This window comes from Bos indicus, chromosome 5, assembly GCF_029378745.1.
Source record: "Bos indicus isolate NIAB-ARS_2022 breed Sahiwal x Tharparkar chromosome 5, NIAB-ARS_B.indTharparkar_mat_pri_1.0, whole genome shotgun sequence".
In the NCBI taxonomy this organism is placed as follows: Eukaryota; Metazoa; Chordata; class Mammalia; order Artiodactyla; family Bovidae; genus Bos; species Bos indicus.
In genome coordinates, this window is record NC_091764.1 from 82,121,664 (window position 1) to 82,145,686 (window position 24,023).

The 24,023-nt window shown below is 39.2% G+C and overlaps 1 protein-coding gene across 10 annotated transcripts in view; it reads right to left on the minus strand.

The window, feature by feature from the left end:
* Positions 1-24,023, minus strand: part of PPFIBP1 (PPFIA binding protein 1) — a 205,837-nt gene that overhangs the window by 8,487 nt on the left and 173,327 nt on the right. For 6 of the 10 annotated variants that reach the window (XM_019961411.2, XM_070789913.1, XM_070789914.1 and 3 more), the window contains 13 exons: positions 22,484-22,568; positions 19,440-19,594; positions 13,137-13,252; positions 12,520-12,567; positions 11,118-11,178; positions 10,766-10,795; positions 8,084-8,255; positions 7,577-7,609; positions 5,305-5,455; positions 4,924-5,052; positions 2,735-2,885; positions 1,699-1,810; positions 1,466-1,554 (listed from right to left, as the gene is read on the minus strand). In XM_019961411.2, coding sequence (XP_019816970.2) covers positions 1,466-1,554; positions 1,699-1,810; positions 2,735-2,885; positions 4,924-5,052; positions 5,305-5,455; positions 7,577-7,609; positions 8,084-8,255; positions 10,766-10,795; positions 11,118-11,178; positions 12,520-12,567; positions 13,137-13,252; positions 19,440-19,594; positions 22,484-22,568 — 1,332 coding nt within the window. The remainder of the gene's footprint in view (positions 1-1,465; positions 1,555-1,698; positions 1,811-2,734; positions 2,886-4,923; positions 5,053-5,304; positions 5,456-7,576; positions 7,610-8,083; positions 8,256-10,765; positions 10,796-11,117; positions 11,179-12,519; positions 12,568-13,136; positions 13,253-19,439; positions 19,595-22,483; positions 22,569-24,023) is intronic. The other 4 variants (XM_019961414.2, XM_019961417.2, XM_019961418.2 and 1 more) reach the window with 2 other exon arrangements.

Here is a 24,023-nt window from a genome sequence, read left to right on the forward strand (position 1 = left end):
GGATAACAGAGTGCTACCTCGAGTACTGCTGAGACCTGAGCATTAATTATGAGTAAAGAGTTTAACAGAGTGCCTGGCACAAAGTAAGTGTGCAACAAGCCACACGCTGGTGTTATTTTACCTGTACCTTACATGATGTACCCACCGTGGTTCAAACTTCTGTTTCAGTGATGGAGAAGAAAATGAGCTGGACCCCAACTTTCTTTGATATTGAAAAATTCCTAAATAAATCAGTTCTTTGAAACTTTCCACTTATTTTAAAAAGGTACTTGTCTGAATCGAGAGAATATCATTGATATATATACACTGCAATGTGTAAAATAGAAAGCTAGCAGGAAGCTGCTATATAATACAGGGAGCTCAGCTCAATGCTCTGTGATGACCTAGAGGGGTAGGATGCGGGTGGGAGAGGGAGGTTCAAGACAGAGGGGATACCTGTATACTTACAGCTGATTCACAGTGTTATACAGTAGAAACTGTACAACAGTGTAAAGCAATTATATTCCAATTAAAAAATAAAGCTATTATATAAAAATAAAGGAAAGTTAATATGGGTATATGATTCTTATACAAATTAAGAGAAAAATATACTACAAGACTTTCATATTTAATTTAAAAATTTTGTTCAAAAGTAATTAGAGCAATTTTTAACAGCTTTCACAGCAAGGTCCAAGTCAATAAAATTAATTTAACAGTTTCCACTGTCTTAAAAAAAAAAAGATACTTGTGGTAGTTGGATCCGTATCCTAGACCACAAAAAAGCCATTTAAAAAAAAGTATCTTAGGCAGGACACTCCTAGTACCATGAAGTCTAGAACAAGTTCTCCTGCAACCCATCTCTCCCTGCTGTTGTAAAGTGGGGAAAAGTTTTTCTATGCATTGGACAGAAGGCTAGAAATAGCCTTACAACAGTAAGGAAGGAATCCGAGTGAAGCCCGACCTTTACCTGTCTCCTCTTCACTCCAGCAGAACTGGGCTGAAGTGAGAAGGGCTAGGGGGTTTCAGGAAATAGTTCTCAAAAGGGGAAGGAAGGGAAAAGACAGTTCCAACGGTACTGTCCGAAGGGCAGCCTTTCCAGTGGTCACTACTAATAGAAGTGTACCACTTAGAAACTGCCAGGGTTGCAAAACTCTACTTTCAGTTTTAAATCTTTTTATGAGATGTTATTCTATATCATAAAATGCACCCATTCAGAAGTGTACACATCAAGGTCTACATTGTTGAATATATATAAAGTTTTATGTAGCTTAAGTCAGGGTTTCAGAATTTCCCAAGCCTATTACAATCACCAAATCCCATAACATCAACTTAGAAAACTCTGCCTGCCCCTCTCCTCAAGTTAAAGCAATACCTTCAAAATCTGGTGGAACCATTGTGAAAACACTGTATTTTGCTTACTCGATTTCTGTGTTTTTCAGAGAAAGGTAACTTTAGCCTCCCCAAACCCCAGGAGTGAGTCACTTACAACAGTCATGTAATGAAGCATTCGACCATCTACCCGTCCTTCATCAAACTGGGTCTTGTACTGGGGGAGGCCAATATCATCCAACCATCCTATGGATAGAAATGAGTTCCGTTAAGGAGCCACAGAACATCGGTTCTTGTGATGAAAAAGAAAGAGCAGCTATATATGTGTGTGTATGTGTGGGTGTGTGTATAATTTTATACACACTCATCCATGAATTGAAAACCTCTTACTAGTGACCCAGTTGAAATCCAGCTTTCCATGATTGGTTTCTTCTTCAGATCCCAGGGCTTGCAGTGCCAGTTGGAGTTTCTTTCGATGAAGGGAATGCTTGATTCCAAGCTCCTGAAATAGTAAACAGAAACACTGGCATTACAGCTCTGTCAACATAGGATGGCGGCCATTGGCAAAGGATGCCAATACCTCCAAAATCAAGCTAGTACTGAAGACTCAGTAATTACATTAAATCAGAATACTAACCCCGGCTATAAAATGTTGCTGAACAAAAGGCTCCCGGAAAGCCAAGACCACTGCAGTTGATTTAGCGGTATTCTAGATATTCCCACTAGGCTCCTTCCTTTGCAAGATTGGAACTGTAGGATGCATAACACCAATTCTACTCTCATTTCGTGCATGTGTGCTAAGCCGCTTCGGTTGTGTCCAACTCTTTGCGATCCTATGGACTACTGCCCACCAGGGTCCTCTGTCCAGGGGATACTCCAGGCAAGAACGCTGGAGTGGGTTACCATGCCCTCCTCCAGGGCATCTTCCCAATCCAGGGATCAAACCCACATCTCTTATATCTAACATGCATTAGCAGACGGGTTCTTTACCACTAACGCCACCTGGGAAGCCCACTCTTATTTTGCACCAGATGTTAAATAATTGGGAAGAAATGTTAAATAACTAGGCATAAAATGTAGGGCTTTTCTCCCTTGTGCAAAGTACAACTGAATTGCACATATTACGTTGAGAAGACGGACCAATGATAAAGCCACAGAATGGTTTTGAGAATATTAACTGAAACTTTATGATTATGGCTCTATAATTATTCTTTCATTAAAATGCCCAGTGGCTTAAGTATCTCAAAGGAATCATTAAGACCAGGTCCTCCCTTTTTAAGTCCATGAGATAAAATAAGCACAAAGCAGGAACTCAAGCTTTTTGCAGAGTACTTACTAGCCCTACTCACTTCCCTTTCTGGAAAATAAAACAAGCCTATGTTCACATTTTCTGTCTCCACTGTATAAACAAAATAGAGGCATTCACCTTCTCTAGGTCTTGTTGAGAAGCCTGCAAAAGTGTCTGGCCAGATGCAATCCAGTGCTTGCCAGAATTCAGGTAGGACCCCAAACCCTGTTCCACCAGCCAACTGCAAACCTGATCCTTGGTCCACTTGGCAAATGGCATATCCAAGTCACTATGGGAAAATGAACGATTATATGAAAAAACAGTTCAAAGTCAATCCTGTAACTTATCATGAGGGCAGAACAACTGCATGTTTAATAGATACAGAGATTCCCATCTGATTATGAAAAGTCTAATTTTTAGGATGTATTTGGTGAAGGAAATGATACTTCCTCATAAGGGAGATGCATGCTCCCTTGTGTCAAACAAAGCCACAAAAGATTCAACATGATTTAACAAGACCATGTTCTATGGAAGGAGACTGAGTTAAATGCACTGATCAAGGTATTATACTAGTATCAACCAGTGTTGTTTAGAGGTTGAGTCTTCAGAGAACACTAGATCAGACTGAAGGAAACTCAAGTCTAACTTGAATTAACTTTAGAACTACAATTTCTCTCCACGTGGTATTCAATGAGAAGAGGGCAATATGCCATTCCTGAGTATGAGATAGTGCAATCAAAGTAAATGTTTGCTTTCTTTTGTTATTTTTAAGTTAATTTTTAATCTGGAATCTAGTTGATTTACAATATTGTATTAGCTTCTTATGCAATTTTTACAAATAGCATTCTTGTTTGGAAAAAAACAGTGGGGCAATGAACAAGAAAATTTCTTTTTAGAACAGCACAAAGAGCTCTTCTACTGTGTACAAGAGAACATATGGCAAACGAGACTGCTCTGTGTTTGAAGAAGGCCAAAGAGTCTCCTCCTTGATGAAACCGGTGCCCACTGTTCTGCCTGGGTGGGAGGGACCATGTGTGAAAGGTTTTAAGTCTATTCTCTTTTTAAAGATTTAGTATCATGACTTGTGCTATATGTTTGCCAACCACACCCTTTGATGTTTAGCAAGAATGTGGAGCAGTTCCAAACCAGCCCTAAACTGGGATAAAGGTGTAGGAAAAGTTCTTAGAGTCTTAACAGATAAAACATTACACAGTCCTGATGAACTGAATTCTGATAGAATGTATGTCTTTTAAGTGCTTTCACAGAATCTATTAACTGTTAACGTTTGGTGGTTTAGTTGCTAAGTCGTTCCTGACTCTTGCAACCCCACGGACCGTAGCCCGCCAGGCTGCTCTATCCATGGAATTCCCCAGGTAAGAATATTAGAGTGGGTTGTCATTTCCTTTTCCACGGGATCTTCCTGACCCGGGGATCAAACCCATGTCTCCTGTGCTGCAGGCAGATTCTTTACCGACTAAGCTACCAGGGAAGCCCTGTTAATGTATACTGAACAGTTATTTTTTTGCTAGATACTTAAAGCATATTAACTCATTCAATCATCACAATCATCTTTTTGGGGTAAGTACTAATTCATACTATGGGAAACAGAGGCAGAGAGCATGAAAGTAATTGGTTAAGGTCACTCAGCTTACAAGAAGTGGTGAAGTCAGAAATCAGGTCCAAGCACTCTATCTCTAGAACCTATTCTCTTCCCCTCCCCCCTTAATTATAGCTGAGTTACAATGCTGTGTTAGTTTCTGGTGTGAAGTAATTCAGATATATAAATATATATATATATATATTCTTTTTCATATTAATTTCCATTACAGTTTATTATAGGCTTTCGAATATGGTTCCCTGTGCTATACTGTAGGACCTTGTTGTTTATCATATATATAATAGTTTGCATCCGCTAATCCTAAACTTCCACTCCGTCCCTCCCCCATCGCCTCTTCCCCTTGGCAACCACAAGTCTGTAGATGCTTTTCTTAACCACTACACTTTCCCATCTTTCCAGAGCTACGATTTAGAGTTCCTATAATTATTTTTTATGTAAAATTTAAATCCAAGAGCCATTCTAGTACAGATGTTGCTGACATTTCAGCTCAGGTTACTCGCCTAGCTCACAGAGCCCTCACCTTCTGTATAGTTCCTCATTAACCACAGCCAAACGGCACTGCTCTAAAGATGACAGAGGCTTCCAAAGGTGCAGCAGTAAGCAATGGATTCAGCTGTCTAACCCAGGGTCAATAACAACACTGCAGATGCTCACAAGACCTTGAGGCTTGGGAGGTGATGCAAATGTCCATTCATGTGGCTGCTCCTACCTGTTAGACTGTCCCAAATCACGAGACCAACCCAATCGGGGCCCCGCAGTTGCCCTTGTCCCTCCTCTTTTGAATTCAGACTCAGACATGTCATCTGGGTTGAATGTAGTGGACTGACTTCTCCTAAGTCTGTAAAGAAGACATAGCACATTAGACCTGAAGACACCTTTGACTTTAATTTGAACATTTTAAACTGATGCTTATGTATGTATGGTTAGAAAAGACATTTGGATTTAAACATTGGGACTCAATGAGTTAATGAATCCCAAGTCACAACCTTCCCTCTGTAAAAGGATCACAAAAGCCCTATAACCATTTTTAGCCAGTTTCCCAATCATCCCTACATTTGAGCCACATATAGGACAAAGCTCTGTTACTTACTTTCCAAAGAGTCTCATAATACCCCGGGATTTCTTTTTGGAATCTGGAGATGGTGGAGACATCTGGAAGGGACTACTTCCCTGTGAATTTTTCGGCCGAGAAGATACACCAGCCAGATCTAGGTGCTCCGGTGTCTCCTTCTCCGTTTCAGCTATTCCAAGAACAGAATACACACTTGATGAATTTTAAAATATGGGATGAACACGCCTAGATGTTAACCTCCTCGGTTTAAGCAACTGTTAAGAATTCTTCTTCTGTTGATCTATAAACCAGTGACTTAGAAAGAGCACCCTGCAAATATTAAAAATGGAAAACAAATCTACATCCTACTCTACCATCTACTTTGTTGTGTATCAAGTTTATTAACATGGGAATTACATATTCTTTGAGATCAAAGGTAAAATAACATTACCATACTCTTTCCTTAACTGATTTGAATGCATAATGAAATCATTCTCGAAATTACTGCAGCACTTGGTACTGTTGACTACTTCCTACAAAGCCATCATCTCCTTTAGCTTCCTGACATGACACGCTCCTAGATGTGTCATCTGAAAGTTTCCTTGCTGTAGCGCTGTTTTCTCTTCCTCTTTCACTCCAAGATTCTCTCCTGGGTTCCTTCTGCAGGATCTTTTGACAGATTCACTCACTCTATGCTCAGCATGAAATGATGACTTTGCTCATTTCATGAACAAAGCAACTGGTATCAGAATCTCTGAGCCTAATAATCTCTCTCCCCAGCTTCAGTATCTGAATGTCAGTGGATATTCCCAATTTGATGTGCCAAGAGTACCTGGGACTTAACAAATCCACCCAATTTTCCTGAGAGTCTTCTTTTACATTGTCTTATTTCATATTTCATTAATACCAGGTAACTTTCTCCCTGTTACTCCAGTCTAACCTCTCTGTCATTTTCTTTTCATTCCCTTCTCCCCTTTGGCATTTAAATCAAATTGGTTACCAAGTTCTGGGAATTCTTAAGAAATTTATTCTTAATTATAACCTGTTATGTTCCAAGAACTAAGAAAAGAATGAACTGGATAGTCATAAATTTTTCTTATTAAAACTTTTCTTTTGATATGAAACTAGTGCCTGTTGATTTTGCTTTAATAGAATAACACCCAAATCTGCTATCCTCAGACTTCCCAGCATCAACTCTCCTCATTTGTTTAGCTGTCGATCTCACACTAGCAAACACAAGGATGCTGATTCCTCGATGTGAGAATATGCACTTTTACAGAGCAAAGTAAAAATTGTACAAAAATCACAGGGACAGTGTTTCAGCAAGATCTAACAGTTGCAGAGGCTGACTTGTCTATGAAGCAGAGCTGTGATTACAGGTTATGGTAAGCAGCATTGATTGGCCTCTCAATATCAACAATACATTTCTCCTAAGAAAGATGCAAACACATTTGAGACCAGTTGTCTGGATAGATCATTTTCATTCATCCTGTGTATATGCTGGACATTTAAGGCTATGAAGAGAGAGAAGTCACTTTTGTTGACCCATATTAATATGTGGATACCTATACAAGACAATAGGACCTACTGGGAAAATCCAAAGGAATCTATCCATTCAAACCCTACAGCCATGATAGAGGTACTGGGGTCTCTGAAAATGCTGCCCAGCTCTTCCTAATTTTAAAAGCATCCTGTTTTTATTTATTTTGAGGATAACCTCCGTACTACTGTATTCTTTAAAAAGGAAAACTGAGCTTTCCCTCTCCTAAAATCACTTTGGGGGTGATTCCTCAGATATTGTTGTAACTAAATGTCACCTCCATCTTCAAAGTAATATGTCAGAAGGATGTTCCTCTAAGAGAAGTAAGTCTAAAATGATCATTTTTGGTGTCTTCCACAGACCTGTTCAGCTAAAAACATTTCTTTCTGGAGTCTGGGGAAATGTTACCATCGAGGAGGAGCTGCAAGGCCCTGGGAGTTAGTGTGATGTGATGTACTTTGGGGTGAAGGAGCTGGATTTATGACGCCAGGAAACTCCTGCCCTGCACTTTGCCGGCCGCTGGGCACATCTAGGTCCTCACAGAGCTGCTTGCAAGGTGCCATTAGCATGGGTTACAGCAGCATTTAGGCTTAGAAGAGGAGGCTCTACAGACAGTCCTGGTGAGCAGAAGGTGGAAGGAATCCTCTGGAGTAGAGGACTCCATTTTCTGATGCTGCCAGCTCGCTGTCTAGAGATCAAGATGCCAAGAGCAGGGATTAGCTGGGTTGGGAGCACAGCGCTGGCAAAGGCAGGCATGCAGGGGTACGGTACCTAAGGTGGGTGCACTGGCACTTCGTTTACGATCTTCAGAAATCCCAACAATGCACACAATCACACGCAGCCCAATGGAGAAAACACAGGGGAATGACAAAATGAAACACAGATCAAACTCCTACTCACAAAATGCACAGGGAGACGGGGCGCCACACTGTGCTTCCAATGTTACACACAGACTCTATTAGCAGCGTCAATATGGGGTGAATTTATCCGCTTTCAGAGTAGATGGGAAGCTGTTTGTAATGATGTCAGAGAGAGCCACGGGTTTTGGTTTTTCCTCTAAGTTTACACCCAGAACAGGGAGCAGAGTGAGAGAGTCCACACCAAGCTATCTTTACCTCTGAATTAAGCCTGTGGAAGCATTTTTTGTTAACTTTTCCCCCCAAGTCATTCACCTTCATTTCTGAGAAAAAGAAATGTACAGATAGATGAATAAGGGAAGAGATTGGTCTTTTCCTGACTCTGGAAGAATTAAGGAAATGGCATTTTGGCCACACATACCCAAGTTTGGCGCACTTGCTGTCCTCTTGTTACTTTTGATTTTAAAAAAACCACGACCAAAGGAAGATCTGGCTTTCCGAGTGCCAAAGGGATTGTCATCCCCAGAGGCATCATGTCCTGGAGCTTTGGGAGGGAGGGTCCCAAAGGGACTGCTCTCTACCGGAGCTTTATCCTGAGAGAGAAATAGCGATGAATGTAACACAGCATGAACATGCATAATTACTGGTACATGGCAGTACCAAATACATTACACACGTGACTTTAGTTAAAAAAGGATTACTGAACACATTCATTATGAATGTCAAATGTCCTGTTAGAAGTTTAAAAAGTCAATTCTGATTTTTACTTAAGGAACAGCAACAAAAACATGGTCATCACCAATCTTAATCCGTGTGTTTAGGGCTTTAAGTATTTAGGATAGATATAGACATTCTCAAATTTTATTTTAATTTTATTTGCCTCATTCCCTCAAAGACACAGAGATAAAACATTACGTCACTGGAGTAGCAGTAGATTTCCTACTTTCCTAACAATCATGACAAAGACCTGGTTATGACATAGTTCACAGTCTTTATAATTACAACAATAAAATCCCAATATAATGTAATTATTCTATAAAGTAGACATTAGTCCTGAACTTCTATACCAGCAGTATAAGAACTTTCTACTCCAGTTAGTTTAAATATTTCCTCTCAAAGAATTAATGATAAAATGAAAGCACAATCAGCAACTATTTAAGATATCTAATTTTGAAATGGGATTCTGGGTTATATTCATATCTCACCTGCAAGTTACCAAACATGGATTACCAGTTTTCAATGACTGTGATACATTCAAATATGATTAACCATTAAAAAAATACACTGAAATTAAATTTATCTCGATTGATTCAGAAGCCACTTCAGATCCTCACAATATTTCAAAATCCTTATCAAGAATTTTAACTGTGGCTTTAAATATAGGTATACCTCCTTTTATTGCATCTCCCTTTATTGTGTCTTGCCGATACTGTGTTTTTAACAAACTGCAAGTGTGTGGCAGCCCTGCATTAGTGCTATTTTTCCAACAGCATGTGCTCACTTTATGTCCCCATGACACATTTTGGTAATTCTCACAATCTTTCGAACTTTTCCATTAATATTATATTTGTTAGGGAAATCTGTGATCAGTGACCTTTGATGTTACTATTGTAAAAGGTGACAGCCTGCTGAAGGTTCAGATCATGGTTAGCATTTTCCAGCACCTTTTAATGAAGGTATGTAGGTGGTTTTTGTTCATATCATGCTACTGCAGATGTAATAGATTATGGTAGTATAGTGTAAATATAGCTTTTATATGCACTGGGAAACCAAAACGTTTGTGTGACTCACTTCACTGCAATATTTGCTTTATTGTGGCAGCCTGGGCCTGAACCTATAATATCTCCGAGGTCTGCCTGTAACTTAATTTTGAGCTTTCTGCTTATTTAAATTGGTAATTATACTGTGTTAGTATTATCCAAGGATTCTTTTGTCTGCATGTTCTCATTTCTTGAACATCTCTCGTCCTCTCTCTCTTTTCTGCAGAAATAGAGAGAAGGGCAAGAGAAAGGCAAGAGAGAAGGGCAGAGAGAAACAAGCTTTTAAGGTGGATATTTTTCTCTACATTTCTACCATTCATAGTAACTAAACATGTACAGATGCCACAATTCAGTGATTCTGTTATCTACGTCTCAATGCTCTATGTCACACCACTTACTGAATTAGCAAAACAAAAAGAACAATGACTTGAATTGTGACTGATCTACTTTCTGTGCTTTGTCAGTTACACCTACTCATGAGTCAAGGCAGTAAGAGCCAACAGTCGAGAGACTGCATCTGGAGAGAGTGTGCTTACCAGACTGTGACCTGTGCAAGGTTAACATTTGAAAAACAGAAGAAAGAAGAGCCAGAACCCATGTTGCCTTAAGAATACCAGAATGTCTGCTGTGGATAGACACTGGTTATATAATACAAACAGCTGGTGATCTTTCTAAGAAGGGCTTTTTGTGAAGTGTAAGGAAACCCAGGTTTGGTTTTTACTGTCATCAAGTAGCATAACCAAGAGTTCGGAGCTTCGCCTTTATTTTGTTATTATTGACATGAAAGTCATATAACATAAAAGTAACTATTTTAATTTTTGGCTGCGCCACATGGCTTGTGGGATCTTGGTTTCCCAACCAGGGATCAAACCCATGACTCCTGTATTGGAAGTGTGGAGTCTCAATCACTGGACCAGCGAAGTCAAAAGTAACTATTTTAAAGTGAGCAATGCAGTGGCATTTAGCACACTCATAGTATTGTGCAACCAACACCTCTACCTAGTTCTAAAACATTTCCATCATTCTAAAGTAAAACCCCTTATTCACTACGCAGTTTCTCCCCATCCTCTCTCCTCCACCCCTGGCAATCACCAATTTGTGTTCTATCTCAATGGATTTACTTATTCTGGTATTTTACACAAATGGGATCATATAATATGTGACCTTTTGTGTTGAACTTCATTCATTTGGCATGTTTTGCAGGTTCTGAGAATTTTGCTTTATGGGAGACATTTATGTAGTCTAATGTATTAAGCAATCTTATGCATTATGTATTAAGAAGTCTGCTGCATGTATTAGAACTCTCAAACATTTCTACACTGTAATCTGGACATAAAACTTACTTCTGAAGGCTTTGGAATAGACTCCTTTTCCTGTTCAAAACAACAACAGTGGTTAAATATTGTTATAGGAATTAATCGATTTAGAATTTCTCATATATAATTCAACAAATTAAAATAAATGTACATCTATTTCAGGGCTACAAAACCTCATCTTTACTTACTTTCTACAATATTAATGTCTCCACATTTGACTTTAGGTACTACTTTCAACCCTTTACACTCACATTCCTTAATATTTATCATTAACTGCAGCATCTAATACTTTTCCATTATTGAAACCACAAATGGGACAAGATGAAGATTCCTAAATATTTCGCCTCAGGGTAACAGACAGAAAAAACACAGGACCAACCCCGTCTGATGACTCTTTCTTCAGATTGCCCAGGCTGCTAGACTTCTGCAAACTTGAAGTTCTAAAAATAACAACAATAATAATGATGATTAATAGTAAGTGGCTCTGGTGCCACTGCTTCTAAGGAGAATGCCTTGGAAAGAAACTAAAATTGCATGTGAATGGAATCCTGGTAATAAAAGAAAATCTGGATTCAGACAGTCATTTATGTGCTTAACTAAATTATAATGTTTAGTTCTTTTAAAAGCAGGGGTGGTTAACTGTCCCGCCAATAACTCTAACTGTCCCGCGCACGTTAGAATGGCTGGAAAAACACTTAGGACTATCCTGTGATGTCAATATTTGAAAATAAACCAGTGTTTTCCACAGGCTAGTGGTGCATGCTTTGCACATACACATTTACACCAGGAACTTTTAAAATGGTTGTGTACTTTTTATATTAATCCTTCTAATGAAAATAAAGGATGAAAAAGTATTACTTTTCAGTTCACAAAGGAATCAGTTTTCTGAGTCTGGCAAAGCACTTTATTTTACAGCCCTAATCAAGCATAATAGAGGAATCCCTGTTGCGATAATAACTCGTTTAAAACCCAGGCACAGTGACAGTGTGAACACCTGGGAAAGTCTTGCTCTTCTCATAAGTTGCATTCAATTATATGCAGCTGTTGTTACTCAGAAAGTGAAGGCAGGAATATCTGACCAGTTTAAAAACAAGAGAGAATAAATAACTTTGCTCTAAAATACAGAATAATGGAATATACTAACAAACTTTTAAAAGGCATTTCTCATGTATTTATGTGTAAATAAGTTGCTAGAAATGTCAACTACCAAATAAATAAAAAGATAATGGAGAAAAAAGATCTCAGCTTTGAGTATAGCTCTGAAAATATTTTCCTAATTTCATCCAGACTTTAACTTGGATAAATGTAGCCATTAGGTCAGCTTACTAAGCTGAAAGTATGAAATACCATGGCAGCCTTACCAGCTGCTGTGATGCTTTTCTGACAGACATACTCAAAATATGCTGCTGCTAAGTCGCTTCAGTCATGTCCCCAACCCTGGGATTCTCCAGGCAAGAACACTGGAGTGAGTTGCCATTTCCTTCTCCAACTCAAAATATAGGTCAGTACAAAAATGAAATTTAAAGCACTGAACTTCACATGGAAACTGATGAAGGAAGGCTCAAGATCAGCAGAAAGCTGGCATGAAATAATGGTAAAAGAGAAGGATTTATTTGTTTCTTCACAACCCCGACCCCCACCCTCTCTGGTCATTACGGCTGCATTCACTCATGCAGGCCTCAGGGTCACCTGCTTCTAATACTAGTCATTGTTAGTGTAACAGACACTTTTGTGTCCCAAGCAGCAATCATATTTTCCACATTTGATAAAACAGAACTTACGCAAGACTATCACACAGTTGAGTTTCAGCAGCAGAACCAATTTCATCACTAAAATATTGTAAAAAAAAAAATTGATGAGTTTCATGAAAAAAAAAAAAGACTATTCCAAGTGAACAAAACTGTCAATAAAAAAAAATTGTGCAAAAACAGTTACTTCTCTCTCTTTTGATATTTTACTTAATTTTATTTAGTCTGATTGGAAGATTAGGCAATTAATTTGGGAACACGTTCCCCCCACATTCCTTTTGCCTAGGGAGAGACTATCGGATCCTTGTCTTGGCTCCTTGACAACATCTTTCAAATAGCCTCAGGAACATGACTGTTGCTATTCTCCTTGCAGCCCTTTGATGACCACCTGGGACCTAGGATATACAAGCCAAGTTCCCTCTCTAACCTGATCAGCATACTTCCCCGGCCGAACCTCCAGTTACTTCCTGCTTCACACCTCTTATTTTAATAATACAGAACTGCTGTGGGGCTCCCTGGCCTGTGTCTTGCTGTTTCTTGCTTCTCTGGGTAAAAGATTATGTCTATAAATAAATGCAGCCCACTCCTGCTTTTGGTGGATCTACTTTTTTGAGTACTCATATTGCAGTGTTAGGTCATAAATGACATACCTCTCCTCAAATGGAGTCTCTGGCTTAGAAGGCAATTTTGCTTTTTCAGAAGTTTCCAAGCCTTTAGATGCTGGCAATAATGAAGGGATTGAAACTTGCAAGATGCTGGTGTGGAACTGTAATGTAATAATAAAAAACCCCAAATCAATCCATCAAACAAACAGAACATAAGCCACAGAGTAACAAAGAGATAAATAAGACAAGTGGTCTATTGCTAAAATTTCATACACCTGTGTTTAGAACTCTATCCTTATATTGATAAAATGGTTTTAGGACATAAACATCCAGACGTGGTAACCAGAGGAAACATTCAGAAGAAGGTAATTTTTGAAGGCACATTTGAAGAAGACACTGAATATTGAGAAGAAGGTGTAATAAATACCATTAAGAAAGTTAATAGTAAATCCTAACCACGTTAAGCCCTGATTGACATCTTGGCCCTGACACACTTGACTAAGCGAACTTGACCTTAGGCAAGTCACTTAACTGTGCATTCATTCTCTCCTCTGTAAAATGATAAAGTCAATGCCTACCTTACAGGGTTGCAATAATTGTAGATGAAATTTGGTTAAAGAGTTTTGTAAACAAAGCACTATTTTCACTTTAATTATTTTATATGTGCACAGGTTAACTAACTTCAGTTAACAGAACTGATGAAAAGTGTCATTAAAACAAATTACAATAGATTTTGTGGCTACACTACTTAAAACACAAAGCTTAGTAGTAACAATATTATAGCAAAAACAACAAAAAGCATAATACATTTTCTCCCCTAAATGCTTTGTATATTCTAAAAAGGATGGATTTTGTGAAAGGCCTTCTAAACACTGGTTTTCAGTAATTTCTGACAACCAGAGAGCAGTTAGATTGTGATCCACACCATGAAGAAATAAATGAAGCACTTAAAAAAAAAATTCCAGTATAAAATGAAAAAAACTTGCCTTAATGAACTCACTTTTGAAAGTCAACCAATCCAAGACAGCTCTTGGCTTCTGGGAGTAAGTTAGTCAGGTACAGACCCACAGCAGGAACACACTTCTGAGTGCCAACCAGTCAACAACAGCCTCACCTTCACAACCACACACAACTGATGCCAGCTCATTTCTGCCACTGAAAGCCCAATATCCTTGACCCACCAAAAAACTCACTTACTTAAATAAGCAATAAAAACAGCTTTGTGAGATTTGTTTCAGTTACTGAGTGACAGTCCCATCCTGTGATACTAGAAAAAATTATAAAATGTGAAGTCTGTTAAAGATTGGGCACAAGATGGAGTCACTCATGCTAAGCCCTATATTAGCAAGCCTGTACATAACTACATTTCCTATGCTCAGCTTTCCAAGACAAGGAAGGACTAGGTCAACCAGTCAGCACTTCCTGTTCAGCACAAGTTACCTGGCTGGGGCCCAAGACCTCTATTCTATGTAAGGGAATAACCCTGCGTTATACCAATCAGCACAGGCCAAGTAAGACATCCCTTTTCTGCTCCACTCTGACTGTAACAGTTGATGGAATGCTGCTGGATTCATGAATCACTGAATAAAGCCAAGAGATCTTTAAAATTTACCCAGCTGAATTTTGTTCCTTAACAAGTCATATTATTATAAAATAGATTACTTCATTATCACTTTTTTCCGTTTGAATCTTTATGATTCATTCCAGGCAATTTATTTAACCACCATACCCATTTTCTGATGTGCACTCACTTCCTTGGGAAAAATAGCTGCACTAGCAAACTGACCCATTTTCTAGATTTCCTTTAAAAATTTAGGGCTTTCACTCCAACCTCAAATTACCCTCCTGACTTTCCTTTAAAGATGTGGCTGAACATCTTCAGTCAGCCTAAAATCATTCTTGTTCCAAACTTAGTATCTGTCATTAAACTGCAATTCACATAGTGAAGACTTTTTTTTTTTTGTAAAGATATGAGGTTATCCGGGTATGTCCCATATGGAACAGCAGCTGCTTTCAACAAATGGAGCACATGTAGTGGCCATCACACAGGATTTTTTCTTTTAGTGTAAATATTTAACAACTAGAGAATTTTTCCCTCTAAAATAATTCTTATTCCTTAACTAATTCCTTAGGTTTTTTTCCTATCAGTTTTATTGAAAAAATCTATGACAAACCTAGACAGTGTATTAAAAAGAAGAGATATTACTTCACCAACAAAGGTCTAGATAGTCAAAGCTATGGTTTTTCCAGTAGTCATGTACAGATGTGAGAGCTGGACCAGAAAATAGGCTGAGTGCCAAAGAATTGATGTTTTCGAATTGTGGTGCTGGAGAAGTCTCTTGAGAGTCCCTTGGACGGCAAGGAGACTAAAAAACCAGTAAATCTTAAATGAAATCAACCCTGAATATTCACTGGAAGGACTGATGCTGAAGCTGATGCTCCAATACTTTGGCTACCTGATGCGAAGAGCCAATTCACTGGAAAAGACCCTGATGCTGGGAAAGATTGAGGGTGGGAGGAGAAGTGGGCAGCGGAGGATGAGACAGTTGGATGGCATCATCGACTCAATGGACATGAGTTTGAACAAACTCTGGGAGATAGTGAAGGACAGGGAAGCCTGGAGTGCTGCAAGTCACAGGATTGAAAAGTCCTGGACACGACTTGGCAACTGAACAATAACTGACATATAGCCACTGTGAAAGTTTAGCCACTTTATATGATTGCATAGTTAAGTTTAATTAAATTAGCATTTATTACCTCATATAGATAGATGAAGAAAAAGTTTTTCCCTTACAATGAGGACTTCTAGGATATACTCTCTTATCAACTTTCAAATACACAATACACAGTGTTAACTGTAGTCCTCACGTTGTACATCACATTCCTAGTACTTACTAATAGCCTTTGTACCTTTTGACTACCTTCATGCAATTCCCCTTCTCATCAATACCTTTTTAATGACACATTTCAGCTAAGAGAAATGTTGTTTTCTCATTCAATTGAAATTTCATATTTTAAGTAAAGATGCTATTTGATTCCTTCTCACAATTTCCTATAATAAAATGTTAGAAGAGAGATGGCCAAAGAAGGATCTGTTAAATATAAAGGAGCCAAGATTTAATTGAAAAATCAAACTGTTTCTCATTCCTAGTTTCCCTAGATGGAACACTACATATTAAAATTAAGAAATGGTTTCAAGGCAGAGATCAAGCACAGGTGTTGTCAGGAAAACAGCCTTAAGATGAAGCCACAGGTGTGGCTTTGTTAAGAGAGGAAAATTTGAGGTGGTGCTCTCCTTGAACCTTTCAAAAAGGTCAAAAAACTTTAAAGATAAAGGGATATCTCAGTGGCCTCACAGGGAACCTAAGGTTGTGAAGGTTTTTTGGTGAAGATATTTGTGGATATGATTTTATCTAGTGGAGTGAATTATACATTGATTCATAAGAAATTCTAAATGTTCAACATATTCTATTAATTTAGACTGAAAGGAATATAGCTAGTAGAAAATGAGAAGAAATGAAGGTTTTGTGACCTAAATGGACACGCAACAGAAAACTGCTGCTGCTGCTAAGTCACTTCAGTCGTGTCCAACTCTGCGACCCCATAGACGGCAGCCTACCAGGCTCCTACATCCATGGGATTTTCCAGGCAAGAGTACTGCAGTGGGGTGCCATTGCCTTCTCTGCAACGGAAAACTACTCATCTGCAAATACAGGCTTCTTCTTATTAAAAAGAAGGATGGCTCAAAAGGAAGCCAAGAGCCTAGAGGACTAGGCTCCATGGAATTGCTATGGACTAGTGACACAGGTGTGCCTTTTATTTCCCTATTTTTCAATAGGAGTGCCTACAGCAGCTACATTATGTCTATCCCACCACTGTATGCTGGATGTGTGGGGGACAGACAGCTTGTCCTTTAAGTTCCAGGTTCCTTAAATAGAATGGAATGGTATTCACAAAGCTGTGCCCAAGAAAATGTACCCAAAAAGCTTCATCTATAACTTGACCTAATCTGTATGACAAGACCCAGGGATACTGATGCCAAACTGGAATGAGGCTGAGAGGTTTTTGAAGAGGGGATGAATGTTATTTTCCATGGGAGAGGGATATAAATTGTTGGAGTCAGACAGCCAAATATGGTTGCCCCAATATATCCCATCCCATGTATTTTTATGATATTGGCACTTGTTCATCAACAGGTAGAGTCTATGTTCCCACTCTTTGAATCTGGATGGACCTGTGACTATAGGAGAAGAGATTCTACACGACTTCTGAAATAAGTCACAAACGGTGGTAAAATCTGCCCAGTCCTCTCCTTGGGATGCTCATCCTTAGGACCCACCACCACACGACAGGAAGCTAAGTAATCACATGTAGTTGTTCCAGTCTGAGTCTCAGCTAAAGTCCTAGTCAACAGTCTGCCTCACCCACCAGACACGTGAATAGAGTAGCCTTCCAATGACTCAAGCCCCTAGGTTTCTCACCATTCCAGCTGATGTCCAGGGGAGCAAAGACATGGTGTTCCTGCCAAACCCTGCCCAAACTGCAGATTCATCAGCAAAACCAATGTTGTGGTTCAAGCCACAAAGTTTTGGGGGTGGTGTGTAGCAGAGAACAATAATAGATTTTGGTGCCACTTTGAAGTGAAAGTAATATAAGTGAGTTTAAGGCTGTTTATTCCCCTCTAGCTGCTTTTTTCCGGAGAAGGCAATGGCACCCCACTCCAGTACTCTTGCCTGGAAAATCCCATGGACGGGGGAGCCTGGTAGGCTGCAGTCCCATGGGGTCGTGAAGAGTCGGACATGACTGAGCGACTTCACTTTCACTTTTCACTTTCAGGCATTGGAGAAGGAAATGGCAACCCACTCCAGTGTTCTTGCCTGGAGAATCCCAGGGATGGCGGAGCCTGGTGAGCTGCTGTCTATGGGGTCGAACAGAGTCGGACCCGACTGAAGCGACTTAGTAGTAGTAGTAGTAGCTGCTTTTTTCAAGTTTAACAAATTGAAGGGGAAATTTTCTTCTTTTTTTTAAAATTTGAAAGTAGTCACTATTTATTAACTGATCAGATTACAAAAATAATCATGGTAGACACCCTAGTTCAAAAGACCTGTTGATCTGGTCTATTCTACTGCCAGCATCTCCACCTTCTACAAAATATGTGGTCTTTCTCTTTATTTCACCTTGTGAAGATAATTTGCAGGGCCGTAGGAAGGTGTTTGCTGCTTTAAGGCATTTTCCAATGCTACAGATCCCATGAAGCAGATCCTCCATGCAGATGATACCATATTTACCAAGCGATCAAGCAACCAATGTGTATGTAGATCCTCCATGCAGATGATACTGTATTTACCAAGCGATCAAGCAACCAATGTGTAATCTGTCAAGGCAATTTGCTTCATCTTGTTTTGCCATAACTATGCTAGTAGATAATTCGTTTGCTGACTTCCAGTTTGGGTACCTCCACGCAATACATGGCTCCACAATACCCAGCTTGTTAACCGAAGTCCATCACCTTTCCGTGTTACCATCACAAGTGACTAAAACTTACATCATCTCACTTTGCCCCCACTTTATTCATTGCCTACTTATTTTTTAGTAAGTAGCTTATAATTTCATATGGAAGACCACATCTATCTCCAAAGGATTCATATGTCTTTCCTGAATTATATAAGTGATTTTGACATTGCCCAAGTCTTTATTTTTTTCCTTTTTAAACTTTTTATTTTGTATTGGGGTATACCCAATTAACAAACAATTTTGATAGTTTCCAGTGAACAGCAAAGGGATTCAACCATACATATACATGTATCCATTCTCCCCCAAACTCCTCTCCCATCCAGGCTGCCACATAACACTGAGCAGAGTTCCATGTGCTATACTGTAGGTTTTTATTGGTTATCCATTTTAAGTACAGCAGTGTGTACATGTCCATTCCAAACTCCCTAATTATCCTCTCCCTGATCCTTTCCCCTGGCAACCATAAGCTTGTTTTCCAAGTCTGTGAGTCTGTTTCTGTTTTGTAAGTAAGATCATTTGTATCATTTCTTTTTGGATTCTACATATAAGGGATGTCATGTGATATTTTTCCTTCTCTGTCTGACTTACTTCACTCAAAATGACACTCTCTAGGTGCATCCATGTTGCTGCAAATGGCCCAAACCTTTATTTATTAAAGAGAGGAGGGGGGGAAGATGTTTCAAATAAAGACCCAGAGGTCATAATGACTGCCAAGACAAAGCAAGTCCGTGATCCAACTGAGAAAAGAATCCATGTCTTTGATGCTATCAATCGCACTTTAACTTTCAGTGACAGAGTCTCTTTAACATGAAGAAACAATAAGTCTGTAAATACCTCTTCTGGAGCACTTGTGTTAAATGGGTCATGACTGGGAGATCCCCTTACTGGCGTCGGCGACAGGTTCTTCTCCAGATCACTAAAGCCCTGAGCATCCAGCAGGGTGGAAAAGGAGCTGGATGGAAGCAGGTCTTCAAAGTCGCCATCTTGGCCTAGGAAACAACAAAGCACAGAGTGGACACCAGCAGCTTCTCACTTTTGGAAGAAGATAAGAATCCCAACGATCTTGAACATAAAGTTTTCTGATCCTTAAAAATCAGAGTCAACTTCTGGCATCCCTAAGAACAACAACATGGGCCCTAGGAATAGCATCTTAAACTGGGAGCACCTAAGGTCCAGTGAGTATCCAGCACTGGTATTAATGGAGGTAATCAATTAATCAATAGTGACTTAACAGACGTAACTATGGACTCACAGCACTGGCATTAAAGCTTAGTCTGACAACCCTTCTATAATTTTGTGGCAGCATTTGGAGCTTTAAATATTTCACTTCAGAAATAACCTGTGGAGGAATGCCAGTAGTGCAACAAAAGTGATTCTAAACAGCAACAGAGTCACACACAACTCCATTTCCATCACAACTGTGCTCTTGAAAAAAAATGTGCAAAGCAAAAAGGGAAAAGAGAAAAGACGATGACTCTTGGTCCCTCTTAAGAGGGTTCTTTATGCCATTCATTTAATTTTAAAGCAGAAAGAATAATGACTTAATGGAAAAAGGCAATCACATAACCAGCAAAGTAGCAACTCTGAGAATTTTTTTTTAATGTGTCTAGAAATGAAAAGGATTAAGTGCTGAACAACAGTGCCAGACATTCTTTTTTAAAAAACAGAATGGTCCTTCCAACTAGTCTTTAACACAGAATGGCAAATCATTTACTTGTTTAAAGATACTAACTAGACATTGCTTTTTAATTTAGGTTTTATTAGATTTTTACTCTAATTTTATTAGAATTGAGGTATTCTTAGAATTGCCTGAGGATTTTCGAAGTAAATATAAATCCTACTAAGAAAGCACTGTTGTGAAACTCATTAGAAGAGGACATAATTTCTAATGGCTTATAAAAATCCTTCTGTACAGGGTTAAAAACTCTCTCTTTTAACTAGACTATTTTTATATGCATAGATTAAAAAGGCAGAAAGAATTACATGAAAATGCCAGTAGTGATCATGCCAGTGCAATTATGAGTGATTTTTACCCCTTTTCTCTATTTTCTAAAAGTTTTACAATATAGTCTAATTGCAGAAATCAATCTGCTTTTCTTTCATTTTGAAACATTATAGTATTGAGATTCTATAAAATCAAACAATGTTACAAATACTGTGACTATGCAAAACTACTATGTAAAATATTTACATAATAATTTTATGTAAAAATTAATTAGAGAATCTGTAATGTTCCTTAAAAGAGACTCTTGTAAAGGCATACAAAATGCTGAGTGATGAGAACTGTCATGATAATTACAGGTTTATTTGCTCATTCAGATAACTATAAAGTCTTAATACATGCCAGGCCTCATGGACAAAAAGATGAAGATCCATTTTGTTCAAAGATCCTGGTACAAAGGATTTTCTTTCTTTGTGAACCCATCAAAATTAAAATTTCAAAATTCCACAAGTACCTTCCCAAAGACTTATTTTCACCACTTACTTTTAAAGTAAATAGCCCCATCTATGCAGTGCGAATGAACAAGAAAACTTTAAAGCTCTTAACATTTTTGCTTATTTTGAATGACCCTCAAAGCTTTGCCGTACTTGAGGATGGCCAATTGGCCCATCAGCAGATAAAATAATAATAAATACAACAAAATACAAGCTATTTTTACTTAGATGTTTTATAGACTTTTAAAAAAAAAGTATTCAAAGCTGAACACAATCCCCCTCAAGCCCTGCAATGTTCCTCCTCTAGGTTTCCCCCTCTTGGTAAGTAGAGCCATCCTCTGCTAGTTGCTTAAGCCAGAAATGTTCATCTTTCCTGATGCTTTCTTCTTTATCACTTTGCTAATCTAACTCATCACACTATCAAGTCAAGGGTAACACCAAAATTGATGCTTTTGAACTGTGGTGTTGGAGAAGACTCTTGAGAGTCCCTTGGACTGCAAGGAGATCCAACCAGCCCATTCTAAAGGGACCAGTCCTGGATGTTTATTGGAAAGACTGATGCTGAGGCTGAAACTCCAGTACTTTGGCCACCTCATGCGAAGAGTTGACTCATTGGAAAAGACTCTGATGCTGGGAGAGATTGGGGGCAGGAGGAGAAGGGGACGACAGAGGATGAGATGGCTGGATGGCATCACTGACTCGATGCACATGAGTTTGGGTGAACTCCGGGAGTTGGTGATGGACAGGGAGGCCTGGCGTGCTGCAATTCATGGGGTCGCAGAGTCAGACACGACTGAGCGACTGAACTGAACTGAACACCAAAACAGACTTCCAATCAGCACTATCAAATCTTCCCACTGTAATACTGCAAGGTTCTCTTGACTGGTTTCCCTTCCTTCCAACACTGCTGGAATAGTCCCAGTGGTCCATAGTCCATGATGCTCCATTTGTCATGTCACTGACTTGTTAAGACCCTTCAGTGGATCCTCTGGGCTGGAATGAGAGCTGAACTCCTCACCTTGCATGATCTGGCTGTGTCTCTTCTATTATCTCATCTGTCTCACTCTCCCCTCTGCCCACGACCTTTCAGGCACATGCGTCTCCTTTTTTTTAATTGGAGTATAACTGCTTTACAATGTTATGTTAGTTTGCTGTACAATGAATGCTCTATGCACTGAGATCCTTTTCCACCGAGGCTCTCACACATGCTGTGATTCTCACTCTGGAATGTCCCCTATACGTGGGGATGGCTCTGTCTGAGCAACCAAACAAGACCGCACTCAGCAGCCTACACTTTTTCTGGCAGAGAAGAGATGCCTAATAACTTTGCTGAATGAATGGATGACCCACCTAATTTGAAATAATAGCAATTGAGGCCAAATGTAAAAAGTTTACAGCCACGTAAAATCAACTCAAGCAGAAAAGCTCTTAGAGCTACATACCTTTTTTACTTGGAGCCAAAACCACTGTTTCTTGCATTTTCTTATACCTGTTCAGGCACTGTCGAAGATCTTCTATTTTCCGATCCTATTAATAAAATAATAATTTTTAATATTTGATTTTAAAACAATAAAAGTAATTGTGACACAAAGAATGAGCAGATGTGAATTATTTACATTATTCAAAGAATAGTTCTAAACTTTAATAAAACTGCTAATGTCTAGAATATTTTTCCTACATACATCAGAGATATAGAAAAAGTACCTCTAAATTTAGAGATCCTATCCTTCAGCTGCCATCTTTAAAAAACAAAAACAAAACAAGGTAATAAGATACAAAAAAAAGCCGAGAAAAAAATCAACTTTAATTACTCTCCTCTCTAACATAAGTCAGAGCTGGAAAGAAAGATCTATACTTGTTATCTTCATCAGCCACCATCAATCTCCATCTGGTTTTCCCCTTCTCACAACACTCTGTCAAAGTTGCTTCAATTAGTCATCAGGGACTTTTCTCTTCGGGGCTTCTCAGGTGGCGCAGTGGTAAAGAATCCTCCTGCCAATGCAGGAGCCGCAGGAGACACAGGTTCAGTCCCTGGGTTGGGAAGATTCCCTGGAGTAGGAAATGGCAACCCACTCTAGTATTCTTTCCTGGGAAATCTCATGGACAGAGGGGCCTGGCGGGCTACAGTCCATGGGGTTGCAAAGTGTCGGACACACAGCACACACACGACCTTCTCTTTACTAAAAACAATGGACACTTTTCATCCTTTTCCGAATCTGATCTCCAGGTGGCACTTGATTTGCCCCCACTTTCCTTCTTTCATTTTCCTCTCCACTCTTTCTTTTCTTCTGTCTTGATTTATTAATCCTTGAGCAGATGAATATTCACTTTCATTACCCCCAACTCCACCCCACGCTATCATCCCAACCCTGAATATGAAATGTTAGAGCTTCAGGGTTTTCTCCTTTACCCTCTTCTCTTCTCCCAGGCCCTCAGTTTGGTAGATGATAAACATGGGTCCCCTAGCTCCCTCCAACATGGATTTGGGGCATGACCATATGACCTACTTAGGCTAATGATATATAACAAATGTGGTTCAAAGCAAAGGCTTGAAAAGTAGTTGCACACTGGGGCGTGCCCTCTCTTGCTGCCCTAGGAACTCTGAGGCCACTACGTGAAGAAGCGTAGGTTAGCCTAATGGAGATAGGGAGATCATTTGGAGAAGACACAACCCAGTCTGTCAATCACCAGACATGTGAATATCCAGCCCCATCCCAGCCACCAGCAAATGGTAGAGGATCAGCAAAGTCAGCCTGGACTAGAACAATCTAGCCAATCTACAGAAGTATGAGAATCAACAAATGTGATTTATTACGGAGCAAAAGCAAACTGATACATCAACTGTAGTTTTGTCCCCACCAATCTACATAATTCAACTCTATATTTCTCCTAAAATTGACAGGGTTCACTGCCCACCAACTTATAATCCTACATTAATCCTAAAATGTAGATTCATTTTCCAACTTTCTATGAGAAATCTCT